Consider the following 23,609-nt stretch of genomic DNA (forward strand, 5'->3'; position numbering starts at 1 on the left):
CGAGGAAAATGTGCAAATACTCTTATTTTAAATTCTGGAAACATCTAATATTTGCTATCTTGACAAATTGATTTAATATTCTGCTGATCAGTTTGTTGATTCCTGGTCAAATTGTTGCATTTCTAACAATCATGTATAGATCCTTAAAGCTGTTCATCAAAATAAATTAACCAATTGGAAATGTCTGCGTTGTGTCCTTTCAGTTTGAGGTACTTCATTAAATGAATGCAAAAACACTAAGACCGTGCTGCTCGATGGTTTGCAACGTTGCCTGCCAAGACCAAAATAACTAGAGATTTTAAAGGGCAAGCTTCCTCAGTAGAAACAGTGCAGCTGAGTCTTTACTGGATGACACATTTCCTCCTCTTTCATGGTGTAACGTCATGGTGCCTAACCCAACTCTCACTATATTCTTGAATGTCATAATCATCATCACCACTCTGTCCCACATGGCCGCTCGCTCCCAAACCAGAAGTTGCTTTTGTTTCATTATTCCTGTTTGCCAACAAATGTGAAATGAACTGTTCTTTGTGTTTCTCAGGCTCCAACAAGAAGAGGAATCACCTAAACCAGAAGGTGAAGCAGCCCGACTATAAAGTGGCTTACATTCAGCTGGTAAGCACGCACACATGCTCGCACACGCTCACTCACTCACTCACACACACACACACACACACACACACACACACACACACACACACACACACACACATACACACCAGTGTGCTATTTTAGTTTTTTTTTTTCTTTCTCTATTTTTTTTGATTGAGTCTGAACTATTAAACACAACACCAAGGAGGACAGGACATTCTGATGACCTTGAGGCTTTGGGGTAGGGTTGAAGGGGGGGACTTGCTTTGTGAGGTGGGTTCGATGGGTTAGTTGATCTGTCCCCTGAGGGGCAGGTGTGCTTTGAAAGTGACTTGATACTTTCATACAGGTATGAATGGACGCACAACAAAAATCAAGATCGGTGACAAATACAAATGAACATTTACTGTTGCTCTACCTACCATTTCTTTTCCTTGTTCTCGTGAGAAAGCCTGTGATGCACACACACACACACACACACATGCTGTGTGTAGACACACACTAATCACACAGCTCTACCTTGCATCTCTCTCCCCTCTGGTTCACACACTCTGGCTGCCCTCTTGAGAAAGCAGCAGTCTGGGTTGTTGCAAGGCCTGAGGGTGAAATGTCTTCTTTGGTTACATGCCGGACTTATTACAGGAAATATTGAGATATGGTTATCATCTGGTATAGCACTCCTTTTCATGCATGTGGGTCGTGCCACAGATGGAATGTGAGCGATCATGTGCACTTAGTGTGTGTTTGTGTCTGTATGTTTGAAGAGTCACTCCTGATGGTGGCTCTCAGCCTAGACTCATGACTGTTACCTTCACACCTGTGATTGAGGTGAGCGTTGGGTCAGGAAGGACCGTTACCTGGTGAGTTGTGCCAATGTTTGAAGTCTGTTAGTCTTTTAAAATCAAACAAACCTCCACTCCAAATGTCATAGAAAGTCCCAGTTTTAATGCGCCTTTGATGCACATGTGAAAAGTAAGGGGCCTTTGTTTTGCGCCTGTCGTTTTGATCTTCCCCAGATAAATCAACAGAGGTGTAGACGCATGTTTACGCTGTAATGCTCCCACCACCACCCCGACGGGGAGCCATCAATCTTGAAACGAATGAATAATGAAAATTGTCTAAATACGACAATTTGAAAGAGGATACATAATTGAAGCGGCTGTAAATCTTTTAAAGGAGAGACTTCCTCTTGTCTGACACCACGGAAGTGGCCTGTGATTTTGTGTACGTCTGTAATTCCCAGCTGAGTCACTAGTGATGCTTTTGTCTCACCAGACGCACACGACAATGATAGGTGCGAGGATGCAGAACAACACACACTGTCGTACACATCTGTGACGTGTGCATCATTCATGCATGCTGAGCCCAGGAGGACTGCTGCTTTGTTTTTTTTTTCCTTGAGTGTCATTCGCTCTTTATTCGCAATCACGTTGCGGTTTTCTGAAGTCATGCTCATTTGTCGGTGAACAGCGAGCAGAAATGCTGAGATGCAGGCTCTTTGTTCTTAAAATTACTTGATATAAAACCGAATATCCGGCCTATTTCTCTGGCAGGTTTTGGGAAAAACATGCTCTCTCTCAACTCCCCTACCTCTCTGGCTCTGTCTCCCTCTCTCTCTCTCTCTCTCCCTCTCTCTCTGTCTCAGACACACACACTCGCATACAGAGCCCCAGAAAACCCTCCTTTTTTCAGCGGTGGGTAGAAAACAAGATTGTTCCTAATTGACTCCACATGTGGGAGAGTGTTCTGCGGGTCGATGCTCACATCGCGGTCCCCCTGTTCTACCCTCATCCTTTCCTCTTCCCCCCCTCCCTCCATCAGCTAATATTGCAGCAGTAATATGTTTGCTCTCTCTCTCTCTCTCTCTCTCTCTCTCTCTCTCTCTCTCTCTCTCTCTCTCATTCTCTCATTCCTTACTCTTGGTTTGTGGTTGAGGGGAGGCCTCCCGTTAGCGGGGTTCCGTGACGGCCATTTTCCTCAGGCTTAAGGGGGACCCCAGTTTTGGGGGAAGAAAAAGCGTCTGCATGTGTGAAATGTGCACTGTGTGTGGGAAAGTGTGTATGTGTGCATGAGGGGCTGCGAGGGGTGAGCTGGGGAGGTGACTAAGGGCATGATGGAGTCATGCCAGAGCGGGGAGGTCCAGAGACGGGGCAAAGCGATCAGGGGGAGAGGGAAGAGACTGTGTGAGTGTGTTTGTGTGTGTTAGACAGGGTGGTGGTGGGGTGACAAAAACAGCAGTACAAAATGAAAAGACTTGAGTCTATCTGACTGCCTTTAGGTCTGGCTGCACTTCAATGTGTGTGTTTCGAGTCAGACTGCTTTCATGCACCGCTATGACGAGCTGAGGGCTAAGTCTAGCCACTACGCTCGGGATAACACTAGTATCCGATTTTTGCAGTCAACCCATACTGTTCCATCTATGTGATGCTTTAAATGGCTGATGCTGGAAAACCCGACCCTGCCCTAAACCTATTGACTTCTCGTAGACGTGACTTCATATTCAGTAGGTGTCATTAGATTTGTGTGGTTCACGTTACCTTTTGTACAGAAACTTTTTCCTCAGGTTTCTTAAATATTCTAGTACTTATTAGGCAAGTCAAAGCAATTTTATTTGTAGGAAAACATGTAGGATTTGACTTGGATCAAAATCAGGATGTGTCTTGTAGCGAAGATGGCTTTACAGTCGGCTATGTTCATAATGCATGTCAGACCCTGTGGTTTACCCTTATTAAATTCTCTTGGCCCGTCTCACTGCTGAAATGCACCATGCCACCATTTCCAGTTAACGTTGCTTTCATTGAAAACCTTTTTTAAACCCAATCTGTGCTTTTCACAAAAGAAAAAGCAGTCCACTTCTGAAATGTTTTTTTGGATGTTTTCGGTCATTGTTCGACAGCATTACTGGCAGTCAAACTTTTACGATAAAGTACCCTCTGCCTGGCATGAAAATGAAAAGGCTGTGGCGCGGAGGAGGTATTTTCTTTCCCTGGAGTAGCAGCTAGTTTGCAAACGAGCTTTGCTGGCTGGTGCCAGCTGCAGCACCTCAGAGGGCTGAGTGCTCAGAGTGCATGTTGAAAGCTCCTGGAGGGTGACGCTTTGAATATATGAATGGGATGTCTGACCGGTCTCAGCGTTTCTGAATGATCCTGTTCAGTGCCATATTTTGGTCAACGTTCCAATGTCCAAACAATGGTCATCTTACTGTATGTTGTATTTTAAAATTGCTTACAGGATTTAGAAATGTTTCATTTGCAGTTGTGGTTGTTCTTCCAATTGTGTTAAAGGGAACAGTTTGGGAAAAAAAAATGTGGAAAATTGCCTTAGAAAATTACATTAGGAACATATTCCTAACTTGATTTTCTAACATAACAGAGGAGGTTATTATGAAGAAGTCAAGGTTCTCTGTTATGTTCTTGAAAAACTTCCATGGTCTCTGTGTAACAGAAGGAATCTCAGACATTTGTCTTCAGAGGAGGTCAGGAGGGAGGAGCAGCAGTTTCATGGTCTTTGTGTGTTGGGAACCACGTGACACGTCCAGGCACCTGTGAGATGCTCCCAAGCATTTTGCATAAAAATCCACACGAGCTAACTTTTGTTTGACAGTCGGTACACAGCTTATAAAAATCACACAGAGATCAGAAGTCCATGTGCATCAACAGTCTTTAAGCATCGTCATAAGTGGGGAGTGGTTACACAGACACCACGCAAACTCCATTCAGCAGTTTGTGTAGACAACAGCTCACGTCATACAGTCACAGCAGCGCCAGCATGAGGGCGAAAGCAGTGAGAGTGGATGATGAGAGACAGAAGGGAGAACAGGCGCACAGATGGTCGAAGGTGTTGTCATGATGACGACTATTAGCTGCCATGATCTGAGCAGCAATTTTTGTTTACACATAAACAAGTGATGTCACTATTTTCATTGTGGTCACACGTTTTGGCCGCAACCGAGGACAGTAATGTTCACAAATCCAGAAGGCTTTGAAAGTAGTAAAAATTTAATTGAACAAACTCAGTGTGGTGATGTATTCCTCTGACTTTCTTTCTAACGAGGTCTAAAAAATGGTCCATGTTAACTTAGCAATATTTTTTAAATGCCCTGTTCTTGTGGGGACCTATCAAAGGTTGCTCTCTTTCATACGCACAAACAGCTCTCAGTCTGTACTATAGTTTATGTGCCTGGTGGCCGAGTTTACATAAAAGTAGTAAAAAAGGCGTCAAGGTTTCTCTCCGGGGCCCAGGTCCCTGAGAGCATTACAGCGAACCAGACGCCCCAGTCAGATTTGCCCCTGAGCAAAGTCCCGACCCGGCGGCCACAGAACAAAACAAGATAAGGGGCTGGACCAACAGTTGTAGAATAAGTGGTAGCTTCATTCAAATTGCTCATTTCCTGTGTTTCTTTCTGTTGCTTTCTCTACCCCGGCTCGATCCACGGGGAAGGCATCACTTGAAGTGAACGAGAACAGTGAGAGAAAGAGAGGGAGAGACACAAACAAACAGAGGGGGGGAGACTGAGTGGCAAACATGAAGGAGTTGTGACACAGCTGTAAAGGAAGGAGAGAGAAAGAAACAGCTGTATTGAGAGTGGTTATGAGATGGAAGCTTCGGCCAAGTCTGACTCTCCTCTCTGTGTGACTGACACTAGATGGCAACGTTTTGCTGCACAGCTTCTCGCAATACAGCCTCGCTTCATCTCCTATCAGTTCTTGACTCCTTGTTGCTTAACAATAGACTCTCTGGGGCTGTGTATATATGTCTGACTGTGTGTTTCTGGCTGGGGTGGTGGCGGAGACGGGTACAGGATGGGGGGGGGGGGGCTGCAAACCCCCATGACCCCTTGCCTCTTCCTCCCTGTTCCCCGCTCTGAAAGAACCCCCGGCCGGCTCTATGGAGCTGGAGTTGCTGAATCAGCCTGTCGGGCCAAGGGGGGAAATCTTGCTTATCTGTATGGAATTTTATTATTTTCAACTATTTGGATCATGATGGCTCCGACTCTCCTTTCCCTCCCTCTTCATCCGTTTCACCTTGTCACGCAAACACAGGCCTTCCTCACACAGCCTTGTCCGTCTCTCTGTCTGTCTGACTGTCTGCCACGCTGCTTCCTTCCCTTCCCTCTGCTGCCTCACCCTTGCTTATCACACCAATTAACATTTTTAACTTCTGCCACTTTTCCCCTCTGTGATCTCTTCCCCTCTGTCTCATTTTTCTCTTTCACTGGATGATTCATTATATGGAAATTGCAATTTCTTTTGTGACTGTACAATTTTTTTACACAAGAATAATTCTTCCGTATTCTAAGTTCCTTTTCACTCGCTGAGTAACAATAAATAACCTCTTCATCATATGTATAATTCCAAGTAAGAACACTTTTGAGAATAAGTGAGGAATGGAACAGAAACCTTTGTCAGAAAGGGCATGCCTGTATTTCATAAATTACATAGCTTGTCAACATTTCATTTTATTCTGGACAGCAGGATTATTTGAGAAAAGAACACCAAACACGAAACCATCAATTTTTAGGATACACGGAAAATGTCAAACGTTGCCTCCATTTTCTGCTCTTAACTGCTGTGTTTAATGGAATATATCATGACCTCCTACCACAAGCATTCAGGAAAAACAATATAAGAAAGTGAAGTGCCCTTCATTTGCAGAACATAAATTTATACAATAAGCTTACACATTCCCACAAAGGACAAACTGATGACGCTGTCAAGGCCAAGCAAACTTTTCCAGAAAACCTTTGAGAAAATCTCCAACTGCACAAATATATTCAGCAAGATTGTTATTGAGCAACTCAATATGTTCAGTGAGGTCTCAGGGCAATTTTTTAAACAAATAATTTAACAAGAATTTAAAAGGCGTTCTGCGATAATCAAGATTCACCTCATATCCAGAGTCAAGCAGCGCTACTTTCACTTAAATGTATCTGTCAGCGTTCTACGTGTATAAATCTTCACAAAGAGGGAATTGGCTGATGCAGTAATTAGTGTGTGTACAAACATATGTGTGCACACACGTGCACGTTGGCTGGTGGTGAGCCTAATAAAAGGAGATGCCTGTCCAGGCAATCAAGCCTACGCTGAAAAGCCCCCATATCCCTATGTGTCTCCTGATTTGGAAAATTCACTCCTAAGTAAAATCCTTTGTGTGGCTGTGTGTGAGTGTATGTCTGTACGTGTAGGTTTCATAAGAGCTCAGTGGAGAGACAGAACATGAATTATAGAGAGCAGAGGATGGTCTCAACCATCCGGTTTTGAATCTCACACGCAAACCTTTTTTTGAATGGCTTAGTTGAGTTCCTGTTGTTTCTTTCTCATATGTTCAGCTCTTGACGCTAATTTCGGTTGAGATGATACAGACTTAAAGGACATGACTGTGCTGTCATTTCAAATTGGTGATGTTTATCTAGAAAAACAAAAGGGAGACGAATGTCTCAGCAGAACAACATCCAGCGTAACACAACAATAAATAACCACAGTTGGACCTGGAGTTTCACGACTCTTGTTCTGTCCATATCTCTTTCTCTCTGTCCTTTTGTCAATTTTTGACTGATCCTTACTTTATCTCTCTCTGCAGCATTTCTCTCCTCACCCTCATTTCCTCCCACATTTCCTCCAGGTTCCCCCTATTTAGATAGCCATGGCAACTCTCTCACACACACGTACACACACACACATGCACGAGCGCGCATGCTCGTAACCTCTCTTGATTACCCCTGACCTCTTGACCCGTAATGACACAGCTGCCACTTTGATCAGCCAATCAGCATGCGGCGCCACCCAGGTTCTCAACGGGGCTGCCACTCGCCTGATAAAGCCCTCTGATAGGCCCCTGCTGATGCATTTCCTGTTTTGGTATGCTTCTTCGTTTTTTATTTTCTCCACCAGCTGGTCCCCGCATTCCTCTGAGTTGGGGAGGGGGCAGGGGCATTGCCTGGATGTTTATGTTGCATGTAGGGGTGAGTGTGTCTGCGTGTGTTTGTGCAAGGGTCTGACTGTGTATGTGTTTGGTAGCCTAGATAGTGGGGTTGGGCTCGGAGGGGGCGGGGTAGGTGGAGGGGATGCTTGAAATTGGGGGGGAGGGTACGTGAGGGTTGTTTACATGCGTTGGTGAGAGAGAAATGGGGTGCATCATGGGGGTTGGGGGGGTGAATGACATAGATGGAGGGGATAATGATAGTGAACAGCTGTGTGTGAGTGTGAGTCTGTGAGTGTGTGTGTGAGTGTGTGTGTGTGTGTGTGTGAGAGATCAGGGTCGATTGTTGACACAGGCAAGGTTAGATGGGATTTGGCTTTAAGGTACAGAGGTTTGGTGCGCTTCTATAAATGACAGTGTATGATTCACTGTTTGTTGTGCGTTATCAATCATATGGACAGATTTGATTTCTTCACTCTCTGCTGTTGATGTTACTGTTGTTGCTGTAACCAGATGGATGTAAATGTCTTTGGCCTGGTGTGTATTTAGATGATGATCTTTTCCTGAGAGCTCTGTTACCAGGGTCCAATGTCTCCAGTAGGAGGCTGGGAGAAGACATGCCCAGACATGAAAACTATCATGTGCACACACACACACACACACAAACACACACACACACACACACACACACACACACACTCACACACACACACACTCACACACTCTGTTTGTCTCTGGGCAGAAATATGGGCGCGTGTATCACTGGAGGTTTCCAGCGATATATCTTGGAAGTATTTTCAGAAACCTCAGAGTCACTGCTCGCCCACCTGCCTGACTCCTGCTCCTTGTCCCACAAAGCATGTACACATGGCAGAGGATGACTTGGTGCCCCACAATTTGATATCAGTCTATAGGTATCTGTTTTTTCAAGTATTTTACTTAATAATACCCTTAATAGGTTGCTATAATCGATGTTGAAATTTTAATTGAAGCATTTCTTCATGCTGCCAATATCAAATCTAATGTTCATGTGGTATTTGGATAAGCTACTAAATACTAATCCAACACACTATATACTTTATATATAATATTTCTTAATATTGCTCCCTGTGTGCATCTGAGTAAGACAATCCTCTGTAAAGCTAAAACCACACATCACTGGACATGAGTTCATGCAGCATCATTGTTAAATGAAAAAAAGTCTAGAATGCTATTTCAGGTGATAGTCTTAGATTTCAAAAAGGCCATTCCTTGTCTTTGCATTTGTTTTTTTAATGGTCACAAGTCCTTTGTTAAAGACCTGTTAAATTACCAGCTTAAGCTCAGAGGATTTACAGGAAAACAAAGCATGCATGTAATCCAGTGCAATATGGTTGCAGTGATATCAGCCTCACCGTTTGCTGACGATTGTGTGCACATTTCAGAGCTGTTGCTGCCAATGCAAGTTTACTCATAGAGCATACTACAGGTGCAGACAGCAGGAACATAGAGGCTTTTATTTTGAAGCAGCCACAGGAAATGCAAAATGCGAATTAGTTTGTTTATCCATTTGCACATACTATAAACATTTATGCAGCACTGTTTGCAAACGTTGCAATGGTAATTCACATGAATGACAAGGAGAAGCACACAAACACACACTGCTGCAAGCCAGAGCTGACCGAGTTATTTAGCTGTTGTTGGGCTGTGGAAGAGATGTCATTGTAATTGGAGGGAGGGTCGGGGTCATGACCCTGAACGCACCCACAGCAGGATGCTATTGGTTAGTGGTCTACTCTCACTGCCACTTATGTCTTTTACACAGAGAGAGATGATTTCACTGTTTTCGTTCTCTCATGCTCAGCTGATGTTTTTCTCCCATGTCAACTGAAAAGTTTGACTTCTTCACCTGGCTGTAGATAGTCAAAGAAAGTTTAAAAGTCATCTAAATTAGCCTCGTTGTGTTTGTCTGAATCATTCTCACCTCACTGTCTGTCCTGAGAGGAGACAGTCCAGTTTTATTAAACCTTTAGTGGAGATTTTCCTAAGTCCTTCTGCCCACATTCTCTTCACTCTATCTCCATCTCTGTCTCTCACTCTTCTGTTCCTGGAATAGCCTGTACCAGAAGTTCTGGATGGAGGCACAACGGGGCAGATTAGTGTGTGTGTGTGTGTGTGTGTGTGTGTGTGTGTGTGTGTGTGTGTGTGTGTGTGTGTGTGTGTGTCAATGAGATAAAGTGAGAGTGAATGTGTGGCCCACCCAGGGGCCTGGCAGCAAGAGCTGTTTACAATCATCAGGCTACATCTCTTCTCCTCTCCAGGCCTCTTCCATCGTCTTTCCTGCCTCTCCCAGTTTTGTTAAACTATCTTTTTTCTCTGTGATTTCAGATAAACATGTACATAATACAATATCAAGACAGAGTATAGGTCAACAGTAAAGTCACAGTGTGAGTATAGTACCTTAAAGTAAAACTTAATGTTAATGTGTTGGAAAGCATCTTTGTACTGATAGACATTTTAGGCCATTTGCTGATTTGAGTGCTTGAGTAATGAGTTGAAGTACTTCTACTACCTTCAAACTATCGCTTTGACACTGAGAATAATATGATATATAATAATTATTTATTTTCATAACTGATCATATTTATACATCTTATGTGAATTTGTGGGACCCAACAAATCCAACACAACCGTTCTAAAGTGGAGTCGATTGCCCACTGGTGATAGGATATAAACACTGCCTGCTCCATGTTGGTAGATGGGACATGAGCCAAACAAAATGATCCCCATCAAATAGATTCCTCTAAAGGATGGTTAATGTAATTTTTATTAGTGTAAATTCTTAGTTAGTTTAGTTTAGTATAGTTATTTGATTCTATTAAAAACGAGGTGAACTGAGACAGCTCAGAAATATATTCGCAACATGTTGCCTATTGTTCATTTGATTTAATTGCTACAAGGACATAGATGTTAACATCGGATTGCCAGCAGTTACTCATGTTTGGAGAGCTGAGCATGACAAAATGATCCGAAGCAAGCTTCAGCCTGATGTGATCACTCATTTCATTTTTCTCCAGTATGAAAACCAGAGATGGTAAATTACAACAGAAAGCTAAGACAATTCCACAATGCTTAGTTAAACCTAAAGAAACTGGGATCAGATTTGTTTTTATTTCCCTTTGCTCTATGGCTGCCAAAACCTGTAATCTTACTGGATGACAGGTTGCCAAAACTCTGTCCAATAAACAAGCTACTTGTGAGTCCATCGGACTTTCCTTTACAAGCCCCGGTTCACTTGTAATTGGGCAGTGTGAACTCAAATGAACCGAAAAGAAAAATGCAACAAAAATTTAATCTGTGGTTGAGACCAAAGAAAATAGACATCCTTTAAAATCCGCAGTCAGGCTCCCCGGGTCTGTGTGGACTGTAGTAATTGCTCTTCGCTGTAGTTCATTTGCCCTTGAGCAAGGCATGTAACCCTCTCCTGCTACTGGCTACTGGCCAACAGAAATCACCCACTCACAGCTGTATGGGTGTTGATGTGTACAACTGCATGAATTGCTGAAAAAGAGCAGGATGCATGCTCAGTCAACGTTTCCCTGGATAAATAGGGTTTACACACACACACACACACTCACACACACACTCAGCAGGGGGTTGCCCTCAGCTCTAATCCTGGTAACCCTCCCCACCGTAGTCTCTGCCTCAGTAGTCTGATGAGCTCTCCCACCGTGTGGTCAAAGTGGATTTTACTGCAATGTGAACACCTCCGTCTCGCTCTCCCTCTCTACCACACACACATACACACGGCCACCAGCGGGACTCAAGATGTCTTGGTGCTTCGCTACGGCTTGCCCCCACCACCCCACCACACTGCCACCACAGCCCCATGAGATTTCTCCCCGCATCGTCAACACCTCGTCGTTCCAGTGTGCGGTCCAGATTTGACTGTACGCTGATGACGACCGCCAACATCTGGCTGATTTTTATTTGCTGCGCTGCGAGTGGTCCTATCTTCAAATTTCTTCTAGATTGTCAAAAAAAAAAAGGGGTGGGGGGGGGGGGGGGGGGGGGGGTGTAGTTTGTCTGACAGTCTCTTAAGGCCTCTGTGAATGGCTCAGTTTCACATTTTCAGACCACTTTAAACCTTTTCAGGCTTCGTTACCACATTCAGAGCTCCTCTGACTGTTGATTCAGTCAAGTGTGGTCATTCAATAAGTCAGTGTACTCACCCCCCCACCCCTCCCCACCCCTTAGTCACATCTTATTTAGCGCCACAATAACTCTAGGTGCTCAAGGTTTTCAGAGAGCACAAAAGAGAGACTGATCTCAGGTCGTAAAGAGCATTTAGAATGTAATTTCTGATGGATTCAATTTTTAAGTTGTCTAGATTATCTGAATGGAAGTCGCCGTTTGACCCTGAGTAGTTTTACAGCTGTGTCTTCAAAGTTACAACATTTTGCTCCAAATTTGTTTTATTCCAGAGGACATAAAATCTGATACCATGAAGTCTATTCTGTGGATTGAGGATATTGGAAAATGAAGTCAAATTTGCCTCAACGGGTTTGAATAATCATCTTTGAAAGCCTTTTTTGTTTTGTTTTTTTTTTTTTCTTGAAAATTTGTAGCATTCTTTTTTACTACGTGCTTACTGTGCAGAGGTATTTAAACGCTGATGCGTATTTCATCTGTCACATAGCTAAGTCTGGTCGGGCTCCAGTCCAGTCCGGTCGTGTCCGGTATGTTTTAACTCTCAGAGAAGCAGGTTGAATCAGCCTTTTGTGTCCTCAGCTGGTGACTGTGCCATAATGTTCTATTCAGCTCCAGGTTGGAAAAGCACCTTCCTGTTTTCATGAAAGACATTTTAACTCATCAAGCCAGAATAACTAAGGCTTTCATATTTCACACTAAAATCTAACCTTATGAATAAAAGAGTCCCCCCGTTCGCATTTCCCACGTATTGATTTCACATAAATCCAAGGTCACATTTCCTTTCTTTCTTTCCTTAAGGGGAAATTATAAGAAAGAAACACACACACACAGAATACAGTTGTCCTTTGTGTGTCTCTTTCCATCTCTGCTCTTTTCACTCTCTTCTTCCCCCCCTTATCCCTCTGGGGGTGCAAACAGGATTACTTGTGGTTTGTGTGTGTGACTCTGTTGTATCCACATGAACACACACGCACGTGCAAACCCCGGGTTTGATTTGGAGATGTTTCATTGAAGTACATTTGCAGCCTGGAGCTAACACCAGCTACGTGTGAGCAGTATACATCAATAGAGACAAACTAGTTTCTGCTGAACGTAACTGCTGTGAAAACAATAAGTGGACACTCGGTTGTTCCTAATTCCACAGCGTTCCCCAGTGAGTTGGTTAAAAGTCTCACTTGTGATCCCCATGTGTGACACAGGACAGACCGACACACTAAATGCTCACTTCCTGGAACAGAACAAGACAGTGAATTAGAGTTTAAAAAGGAAACATACACATAAATACAGATGGGGAAAGTGAAATGGGGTTGGGTTGGAGTCAATGACAACATTTGTCTTCCCCTCTTAACACCCCCACCCCCCCGTTTCTCGCGCTTTTCCCATTGAGAGGGAAACTGTGGGTGTAATGGGTTGTTCATGTGCGTAAGACGAGTATGTTTACAACGCTAACAGCATGGGACCTTGTCCCAATATTCCTGGATGGCAGCGTGATTCAGTTGGGAGCATAGTGAAGATGATGGCAGATAGAGGGAAAATATCCACCCATTCAGTTTGTTGTCCAGGAAGAATAAGAGGCAACAGAAGGAAAACCTTTGCAGGCACATAATGTCTTACTGTCTTTCTCCACCTTTGTCCTTTTTGGACATTCTTCTGTCTTTCCATTAGTCATTCAAGCTGCTTTCAGTCCTGCACTGAACTTCAGATATTCTCCTCAAATTATCCGGAGGGGCTGCATGTAAGAACACAAATGTCCGAGTCACTTGCTTCGGAGTTTCTCCTGCCAGCCCTGTCTTAAAACCCCGGATAATGTCTCATGGAGCCCACTGACTCAGGTAATTTAAATGTCAACTATGAAAGACAACGAGATTAAGGAGCTGTTGGTGGTGTGCTTTAAACGAAGACGTCTTCTCCCCAGTGCATGCACCACCCAGACGCCACCCGTAACCTGAACGCTGCACAGATTTTCCTGTTGTTGTAAACGCATCTGACCTGGAGAATCTCCTGCTCTGTTCTTGTGAAAGGCAAAGTTCAGATAATGTCCGAATTGAAAGTCCATGTGTTAAAACTTCTTCCGTGTGTCCTCATGGACACACTCCCTCTCCCTTCCTCACACACAAATACACAAGTAGAGAGAGGCAAACACACACACACACACACACACACATAATAAGTCTTGTTCAATGAAACCCAGCTCTTTATTGACTTTAATCTAAAGGCTTTGTTTTTATATGTGAATCGTGCTCCCTGAGGCCAGGATTAATCTTCGCCATGTGTTTACACAAAGTTCAGTGTTGCGCCGTAAAACTGGGAATAGTCATGCAATGACATTTGGTTGGAGTTGGGTGAAGTTTTCTTTGGTTTACGGCTTCATTGTTCCTCCAATTTCCAGGTCTGGTGTTTTCAGCGCTGTGCTGGATTTCTTAGTTCTTCCTACTCGCCCAGTCATTTCCTCACAGCATATACCCTCGTCTTTCTCCATGCTGCCTCCTTCTCTCCTCCTCTTACTCCCGCAGCAAACTTCCCTTGGCGCGGTCCAGTGTTTGTGTTCTGGATTGTGCGTTCCTCGATGACAGTGTGTGCGAGTGCAGAGAGACACCGAGGGCCTTGGCAGCGCCATCGGTTTCCAGGTGCTTCTTTGGTGTTTGGCAGCTCTCTGCCTCTCACTGACTAAGCCTTCTCCTGACTGGCTCTGCACTCTAGTCTGTGTTTCTGCATCACTGTGCCCCCTCGAAAAAAAACCCTGCACTTTTCATACTGGAGTTGCTGCAAAACACAAGAACAGAGAAGCTTTTCTTTTGATTGAAGGTTGTGAATGTTTTGCTCTTGCTAGTCTTCAAAGCAGGTATCAGAGAGTTTACACTCAAAGGCCAGGTTTCAGAGAGGAACATGAATTCAAGTCTGTAAAGTATCGTACCAAAATAGTCATTTCCATAATAGTAGTGTTATGGGCGGTTTGATGCTTCTTCATGCCAGTATTGTCAGATTGAACATGCACATCCATTGCAATTCACATGCATAAAGAAATGTTATTTTTAAAAACTTGATGTTATGATCTCTGACCTGCCTTGTTTTCCAAATTAGAATTATTCAGTGACTAAGTAATGTTGGAAGTTAGATTTATGTTATGAATGTATCTGTATATATTTGCTTTTATTGAAGGAAAGCTAATGTACTGTAGAGCTTGATATTTTAAAATGTAATAACACTGAAACTGGAATGAAAATACTATTTTTGCAGCATTAACATTCTGTTCCTCTTAACTTCCTACCATCAGGAGCCTATCAAAAACCCGTCCATGCAGCAACTCCATTTGCTGTAAACCAACAGTTAACAGTTAGTCTTCTCAAAGCAGTAAATGCTGCAAACTTTGGATTCATGGGGACATAAAAATAGCAAGAAAATTAGTTTAAAACCAGTCTGCTGCTTTTAAATATGTGGTAGGAAGCAAATCGCATAACTTATGTGTGTGACAAAGCTCTAACCAGCGTTTATCCACTCACTGTTTTTACGAACTGAAGTCCACTGATTATCCAGTCGTTATTTATCTTCTCAGAAACTGATGTTTTTATGGGCTTAGCAAAAAAAAAACAAATGCACCTGAGCTCACATATTTATACATGCACAAATATAAGCGCAAGAGCAATGTCACCACAGACTCCTGCTGTAGGTCGTCCCAGTCAAGTAGAGTAGACGAGGCCAACTGCATCTGCATTTTTGGCTGTGAGCTTCATGCTGTCTGCCCCCTTTGGGGAATAAAACCTTGCTATGTGGTAATTATATGCATGTTTCTCTCTGTATTTTGGGGGTTGTAGACAGACAAAGTAACATTCACATCAGAGCCAGACCATTCCTGAACGCCTACGCACTGACCCCAAACAAAGTATTTCACATATTTAAACAGAGTAGTTGATTGACAATTGTGTTCATGGAAGCAATTCATTTTTACAGGCGTAGGTCTCCATATAAAATAATTGAGACTTTTATGATTCACCGAATGGTATTTCTCATGAGGAAGCTGTTGTTTGGTGTAGACTGCAGCATTAGTGACCATAAATCACTCGGGAGCATTTGTGAGGATTAACAGTTTGCTCCAAATCCAAACACACTGTGATGAAAACGACACGTGTAAGTGCAGTTTCATCATCACAAGTTATGATCAGGCCTGATATGAGGAAGAGTCATTCAAGGATGAGACCGGTAACGGCCGATTTTTGTTGCCAAGTGTCCATGGCAGAGACGGAGAGGAATCGGCTATGGATACGTGCGCACGCCTGCACCCGCTGACCTGTTATTTTTTTGTGTGGGCGTGCAAGCATGCATGTGCGTGCGCTGTACTGTACTCTACGGCAGCCTGACACAGACTACACTTGGGCCAGCAATGCATTAGCCATGGCCAGAGATGGGTTGGTATGGAATAAATAATGGATACCATCCTTTCCCTCTGAATAAATCAAGACCAGAGAAATGGAGAGAGATGAGAGATTAAATGTGGGAGAGTTGGAGAAATTGAATGCCAGAGAGAAAGCGAGCGTTTGTGTAACTGGAAGAGGAAGAAGGAGAAGAGGGAGAAGCAGTGTCCTGAATTCCAAATCAGTATCTCCCTTCTCATCTCTGTAAAGAACGGGAAATGGTTTAAGGAAAATGCAGCTTGACACATTTTTCGTTAGCCAAAAATTGGTTTGTGAAAAGATTTTAAGTAGACGATAAACAAGTAATTCATCCTATGATCAGATAAGAACATGATGGTTTCTTGGCTCATTTTGCTCTTTTCTTTTTTCCTCTGCATCGCAGTCCCAGGGCCAGACGTTTACCTTCCCTGACATCTTCCCGGAAAAGGACCCGGCGCCGAAGGAGGGCTCCGTGGAGGAGATGCAGGAGAAGTTTATGGAGGATGAGAAGCAGAGGCAGAGACTGGACCCCAGGAGAGGAGGGGTCACTGAATGGTTCGGACTCTGAGACAACCCTCTGACCGCGAACTCTTGAGCGTGTTATGCAGCGTGGGTGTTTTCACTGGAAGCAACATGTATTGATTTACAGCGCGACTGTTGTGATGTCACTTCTATTTATGTACGAAACACTCACAAGTATGTAGTAAAGAAGAATGAGCATGTGTGTGGGACACCAGAGACGTTTGTGTGTGTGTGTGTGTGTGTGTGTGTGTGTGTGTGTGTGTGCGTGTGCGTGTGCGTGTGCGAGCGAGGCAGAGCGAGTTTGTGAGGCTCCAGTCCAGTAACGAGAGCCAGAACAGAATCACAGGAGGAGGAGGAGGAGGAGGAATAGAGTGGCCCTGCTCCATCTTTCATGAAACCAGCCCACCGTACAGAATCTCCATCACCTCAGATGACCTCCACGTTTTCCTGCCCCTACTCTTCATCGTGCACCTCCTTCTAATTTTACTCCTTATATTTGGCATCAGTACCTCAGCACCTCCACCTTCCTTGCGTCGCATCTTTCCTCTGAATTTGTTCTTCCCCCTCTCTTGTGCCTCTGTCTGCTTGTCTCCTCAGCCTCTGCCAACCAGGGGAGGGGTACGGGACGGTGTCCCTAGTAGCCCCGTCTCTCAGCCAGTTGGACCGGCTCACCTGGACGACCCATCCGCTCCTCTTTTATGAGTTTGCCTTGAATTAATTGACCACTTAAGGTAAACAACAATTGAGATGTTGTTTCAGCAGAGCGACGACATGGAATTTGCTGGAGTGTTTTATAATTTTGCGGTAGCCCCTCTTGCCATGACTCCGAGAAAAGATTGTACATGTGTTTGTGCGTGTGTGTGTGTGTTTTGGCCGAGGATGTGGGACTTGTCAGTGAATCTGTCTAATTGTAAGTGCTGTTGGAATAAGAACTAATAAACGGTCACATGTCCAAAAGTGCTCTGCTTGCATTCTCTTGTGTTCTCCTCGCCTCATCTCCCACGGCTGCTGCGCTCAACAACTGGCACTCGGAGACTTTGTTTGCCGCACAAGCTGGCCTGCGCGTGTGCCAATGTGGTCTGGTAGCTGTTTTGACGAAGTAATGATCTGTGTTTGAATCGGGCCACTGGAGGACTGAGCCCTCTTACGGTAATGAGGCCCATAAAGGGGACGGACCTCTCCTGGGCTCGCTCAGACCCTCCATTATACTGAGAGTCCAAGGTTACTGTAAGCGTCTTCCATCCGTGACCGCTAATGCTGGCTGGCTACCACAGAGGTCCAGTCCCTGACCTCACCCAGCCAACTCAGCTATCACTAAGGAGAATGTCAATATTGAACCTGTTGGCTCATTGTCTGCTGCCTGGAACCATTCACCCCCTGCGTTGCTATAAAGCAATCTGATTTGGAGCAAAACAAGCCTCCTGTTACTCCACTCCATTTCTTCTCTCTCTGTCTTGTTCTCACTTTCTTATTTTTCTCTGCTCCGCGGCTCGACGTTGCCCAGTCTGGTCCTCTCGAGAAACAGCTGCTTAAACCAGCAGCGAAGGAGGCAAGATTCCTGTCGAACAGACCCCACATGGAAGTTGGGAAATCAAGTTCTGGTGTTTGCCAAACAATAATCTGTCCCTGTTCTCCTTCTGTTCCTTGTCATGGGGATACCCTGTTCCCTCTCAAGTCAGTCGCACGCACTTGTACAAAATCTGCTGCAGCTGATTCTAGTATCATTAAATAGGCATTGAGATGCTCATTACACTGTTTAAGGCCTGTTGACAGTGGGGATCATGCAGTGTTTTGCACATTTCGGATACTGCGACATAATCAGATGACATTTCACGGTTCACAGACAAGACGCAGACACATTTGGGTCATGAGATCATCTCTTGCTCACACGGATAAATGTCTTAGTCATTTCATCTCCTTATAAACAACACATTAATAGATCAATTTACACACTGTAACGTGATCCGTCCCTGACAGATTGTTTTCTGAGTGATTGAAGTCTGTGTTTTTCAAAAATTTCTATTATACTAAAAAATAAAATAAAGATTTATGATTAGATTTTTTCCCCCCATGTTAATAGTTGTACTGACAATATAATTTGGGTTATAATTCTAATCAATAAAAATGTTACATGAGCCGAAGAAGCACAGACTTTGATTTTTAAGTGGTAACATCTGTGGAGGAGCTGCCAAAATTACGTAGTGTTTGGATGTGAATAAAACACATTATCGTTTCTCTTTCCAGAGAGGAATGGGTTGACCTCAAAATGCAACATTTACCTTAAAACCTCATGAGGCGAGATAAATTCCACATGCAGTACGTAGTCCCTAATCACATTCCTCGAGGAGACGTTAACAGTTTGCGCGTTGAGAAACCGCTTTTAAAAGTCATCAAAATTCCTGTATTTCCGTTGATCAGCAGCACCGGAGGTTAAAGCCGAGATGATGATGATGATGATGATGATGTTTTCCCTGGTGAAGGCTGAGAGGAATGCTGCAGTCATCACCAGGAAGTATAGACGGAAGCTGTGTCTCAATTAAAGAGAGACACAGCTTCCGTCAAAACATTCGAGAACCGATTGTGTCACAGCAGCATGACTACACAGTCCCTTTTCGAAAGGCTCTTCCAATTTGTGCTGACTAATCCAGGGTTTCATTGCGCTTCAGCGATGTTTTGCACAGAGGTAATGGACGAGACACCCAAGGCTTAAGTATCTGGCTTCAACTCGACCATAAAGCAGGTAAACATTTTTAAAAAATCAACCATTAAAACTTTATCCTTTGTAGCTTGGCGACCAGACATCTCATTTCGGTTTGGCCTTCGCGGGACGGAAGCGGCTCTTGAATCGGGTCTCAGCTTGAGTCAGGGGGGACAGGCAGGTTGTCCTCCAGGCTGAACGCAGAAAAAGGTCTAACCAGGCCCCCTTTGATCCACTTGATTATGAGTACGCTGAAAAATCTTTAAAATGTGTGCTGGTAATTGAATTGCAATAATAAACCATTCAGTCATCATTGAACAATGTCGGTGGTAAAGGAGGATGAAAAGGATGTGCATGACTTTATGTAAGCAGGTGTTCCTGCAAGAGCAGATCAGACCAGTCTTCGCTGGCAGAGACCGGCCAGATCGCCGTCTCCTGCAGAGCGCTCAACCCTGAAGTCACAAAGCTAAGTGCAGACTTGTCAGTGTTTTTTAAATGTTTCCCTATTGGAGTGTATTTTTAAAAAAACTTCAGCAAGTAATATATTGCAGCAACTTCACTGCTGTAAAAAATAATGACTGCTAAATAGCTTTTCCCTCTTCTTACACTCCTCTCTTCCATGTTCTCCCCATGCCTCTCCCTTCTCTTCATACCCAATAAAAAGCTGCGAGCACAATGTGTCCTCCCCCACCCCCCCGTCCGGCTGTGTCCATGCAGCTGGCAGCCATTTCCCTGTTTGTTAAAACTCTTGTTCTCCCGGCCTCTCAGATGATGCTGTGTGGCTGGGGTGTGAAGGAACTGAGAGGTAATGTGGCTGCAACCAGTGCACGAGCCCCACACACCCTATTTCAGCCTAAACTTGGAAAGGGTGTAGGAAGCTTCAGATTTATAGGCCTCAGTGTGTGTGTGCGTGCGTGCGTGTGTGCGTGCGTTGAACATGATGCATTGTATATTGTAATGCACCACACGTCGGGTAAGTGCGCAGGGATGGGATGCAAGCATGTGCGTGCGAGACGCAGAAAGCTCAGGAAGGACGGAGTGAGAGAGCAGATGGAGGTGAGGGTGAATTGAGAGTGAGAAAGAGATGACATCACTGAGAAAATGCTGAGTTGGATTTAAGGGCTACTGGATGAAAGAGGTCTACTCCCACAGTGCACCATCTCTCTCTCTCTCCCCCCGTCTCTCATGAGATGTACAGTGCAGGTCGTGTTCCCATCCCTACATGGTAAGTTAATGGAAGGGGGGTTGAATATTTTAAACAGCCCTCCACTCTTCTCCCTTTTCCCTCCTTACTCTTCTCTCCCTCCCCTTTTTCTTCTTGTTCAGTTGTGCATTAGTCAAGTGCACACATGACCCTGTTTTTGCTACTGCAGTCCACGTTTGGAATCTGCATGACATCATGCTGTATTTTTGGGATCAGTGGGATGAGTGGCGGTGTAGTGAGCATCCTCCCTGACTCTCTGTGGCCTCCCGAGGGGACACATCTCCTTGCTGGCGGTATTGACTGCCCACTTGCAAGCGAGCTCTTTGCCTGCAGATGCTTCACCGCATCCTTTAGATGTTAAGGAGTTTAGAGCCAGCATCCAACAGAAGCTGCAGCAGTATTATTGCACCTTATCTCATCGTTATGTGGTCGCTGGGCCTGTCCTGTGCAGGGATGGCTGTGCATCACTGTCTGCAAGAAAGTAAGAGAGCTTTAAACACTGTGGACTAATAACCAAAGGTTTAAACTGACGGCTTTGTCCCATACATTCCTGCTCATTCACACAATTAATCGCCAACTGTCTGCAATCTCATATCGTTACACAGTTACTACCCCTACCAGCCTCTTGTGCAGACGCGCAGACTCCCACCCACTCACACTTGTGTTCACTAAGACAACCGGGGTTGCCTGCTGAGGATTCTGACGGCCTCTCTTGGACTAGCGCCATACACATTCCTCCTTCCCCAGGTTGCCATTGGTTCATCTGAGCTCAGCCAGTGCACTCTGTCACCCCATAAGTGTGTGTATATATGTGCGTGTGTGTGTCTGCTTCAGTGTGAGTCCATGTACCGTCATACGCTCGCATAAAAAAAAAGTTGACATCTTCCGTTTTTCCAAGAATTTACTACACAGAGTGGGAGAGAGACACACACATGCACACATGATGCTTGTGTTCCACTCAAACACATAAAACACACCCTGATGTGGCCCCTCACTGTATATACATGGTTGTACTGTACTCACATCTATACACTTGTTGGCTTGTGGCCAGGAGCAACAACTGAAGGAGGACATTGTAGAAAACATGTGAACCTGCTGTTTTTTGTTGTGTAGATTACAGAGAATCTGTGTGAGTCTCTATTAAACATGTATTTCTAACATTACAATGAATGTCAGATGATCTCTTATTGTTAGTGTACAGTATAGCAATACATTCATGAGTAAATAAACCATGCTTTATCAAATCCAGGACTCCCACGACAATCAAGCATGCTGACTGTCTGCAAACTGCATTACTTAAAGGTACAGTGTGTAGAATTTTGTGATATCAAGTGTTGAAGTGTCATGTTGCAGCTGAACACCCCTCACCTCACCCTCTCCTTCCAAACATGAAAAAGAACCTGTGGTAGCTTCAGTTGTCATAAAAACTCAAAAGCTGTTTAGTTTGTCCAGTCTGGACTAATGTAAAAAACATGGTGGCCTCTGTAGAGAGGGTCCCCTCGATGTACATATAAAGATGATATGATTGATATGATTGGTTGAACTAAATAAACTGAAGTCTCTAATCTCAATGGTTGCAAAAGGTTAATGGATTACTGGATGATGCATATCTACTGTATGATGTTGTTTCCTGACTTCATAGTGACGTCATGATGACTGAGAAAAGCTTGATGTCATGTCTTGATTCTATAGAATGCAAAGATTCCTAGGAAATAAACAAAAGAACAATGCATGAAGTCATTTCCTGACATATTCATGACGTCACCTATCAAATGACATCATACGATGGAATCTGATCCAAAGCTCCAAACTGCCTCTGCATTCCTATAATTTGTTTGCGATATCTTAGAAAATTTGTTTTTCAGTTCACCCTCACCAAAAATGTATAATCTGGAGATACCTTCCCAAACAATATTCCCACCCAGTTTGAGTAAAGTCTGTCCATGCTTTGTTGAGTTATTTTGCAAACACACTACCTAACTCTAACCATCACAACTAAATGCCTAACCCTAACCTAATGCTAACCCTAACTGTAAAAGCAAGTCTCACTCAAACCAGCCTCACTCTGTAAGGTCTATGCTCAAAATGGTCCTCACAAATGTGTAAGTACAAGTGAACACACACACAGTTTAGTGTTTAACTCGTTTAGTTAAAGATCTGAATCGTTCTTTCAGCAGTGTTTGTACAGTTTGTTAATATCTTGTCCTGGTCTGGTTTGTGTGAAGCATCTTATTGCTTCATCATGTACATCCACTGGCTTTCAGTGGAACACAAAGGATCAATCAGCAAAGCCAACCATGTCTAATTTTGGTTGTTCCAGCAGTACTGGTGCCTAATGAAAACTGAATGCTGTTTTCCGACTTTGTGCTCCTCCGGAGATCCTTCCACTCTCCATCTGTCACAACATCAATTAGGATCAATTAGAAGTCCTGACAAAAGGAGATGGCACATGCCAGCCCTCATCACTAAACGGAAATGGCAGCATCTTTGATCTGTGTTTGCGCAGAAAGATTTATATGCGGTGAACAAGAGGGGGCGGAGCGATCAGGCATTGTGTTTTTGTGGCATAGTGTTTGTGAAGCTTATGCGCAGCCGTCTGTCTGAAAGAGGGGAAGCATTTCTCCTTACACTCCACATCAGCTTATCTTCTATCAACACAATGCTTCTCTGGCAGCTGGGTGGTCCCTGTCAGCTGCTCGGCACATACATTTGCATTTTAAACAACTTTATAATAGTGATACATACAGAAGAAGAGTCAATTGCCAACAAGAGCTGGTTTGATGCATGAGGAATACGTGTTTTTCAGGGAGAGACAGACAAGGTTCGAATGTTCAAATGGCTTCAGTTAACATAACAGAAATCAACTGGGGCTCGGCCACCCATCTGGACCACAGAGTGCTGAGCCCTGGTCTGCACACACACACACACACACATATGTGCACTTGTGCAGTGAGTGAATCCCTCTCTGATGGAATTGTACTGGCTGGAGGCTTTGCCAAGTCAATAACACAGACTGATCCCTGATGCTGAACTTCCTGGAAGTCCCGACTGGTCTCAGCGCTTCACGTACCTGCTCAGTGCTCCAGCTGCCGCCCGG

The 23,609-nt window shown here is 44.1% G+C and overlaps 1 protein-coding gene across 1 annotated transcript in view; it reads left to right on the top strand.

The window, feature by feature from the left end:
• The window catches only part of mrpl23 (mitochondrial ribosomal protein L23), a 31,006-nt gene extending 13,439 nt beyond the window's left edge, over positions 1-17,567 (top strand). The window contains exons 4-5 of the mRNA XM_020102235.2: positions 542-615; positions 16,492-17,567. Coding sequence (XP_019957794.1) covers positions 542-615; positions 16,492-16,656 — 239 coding nt within the window. The 3' untranslated portion in view covers positions 16,657-17,567. The remainder of the gene's footprint in view (positions 1-541; positions 616-16,491) is intronic.
• The last annotated feature ends 6,042 nt before the right edge of the window (positions 17,568-23,609 follow it).

This window comes from Paralichthys olivaceus, chromosome 7 (assembly GCF_024713975.1).
Source record: "Paralichthys olivaceus isolate ysfri-2021 chromosome 7, ASM2471397v2, whole genome shotgun sequence".
Classification (NCBI taxonomy): domain Eukaryota; kingdom Metazoa; phylum Chordata; class Actinopteri; order Pleuronectiformes; family Paralichthyidae; genus Paralichthys; species Paralichthys olivaceus.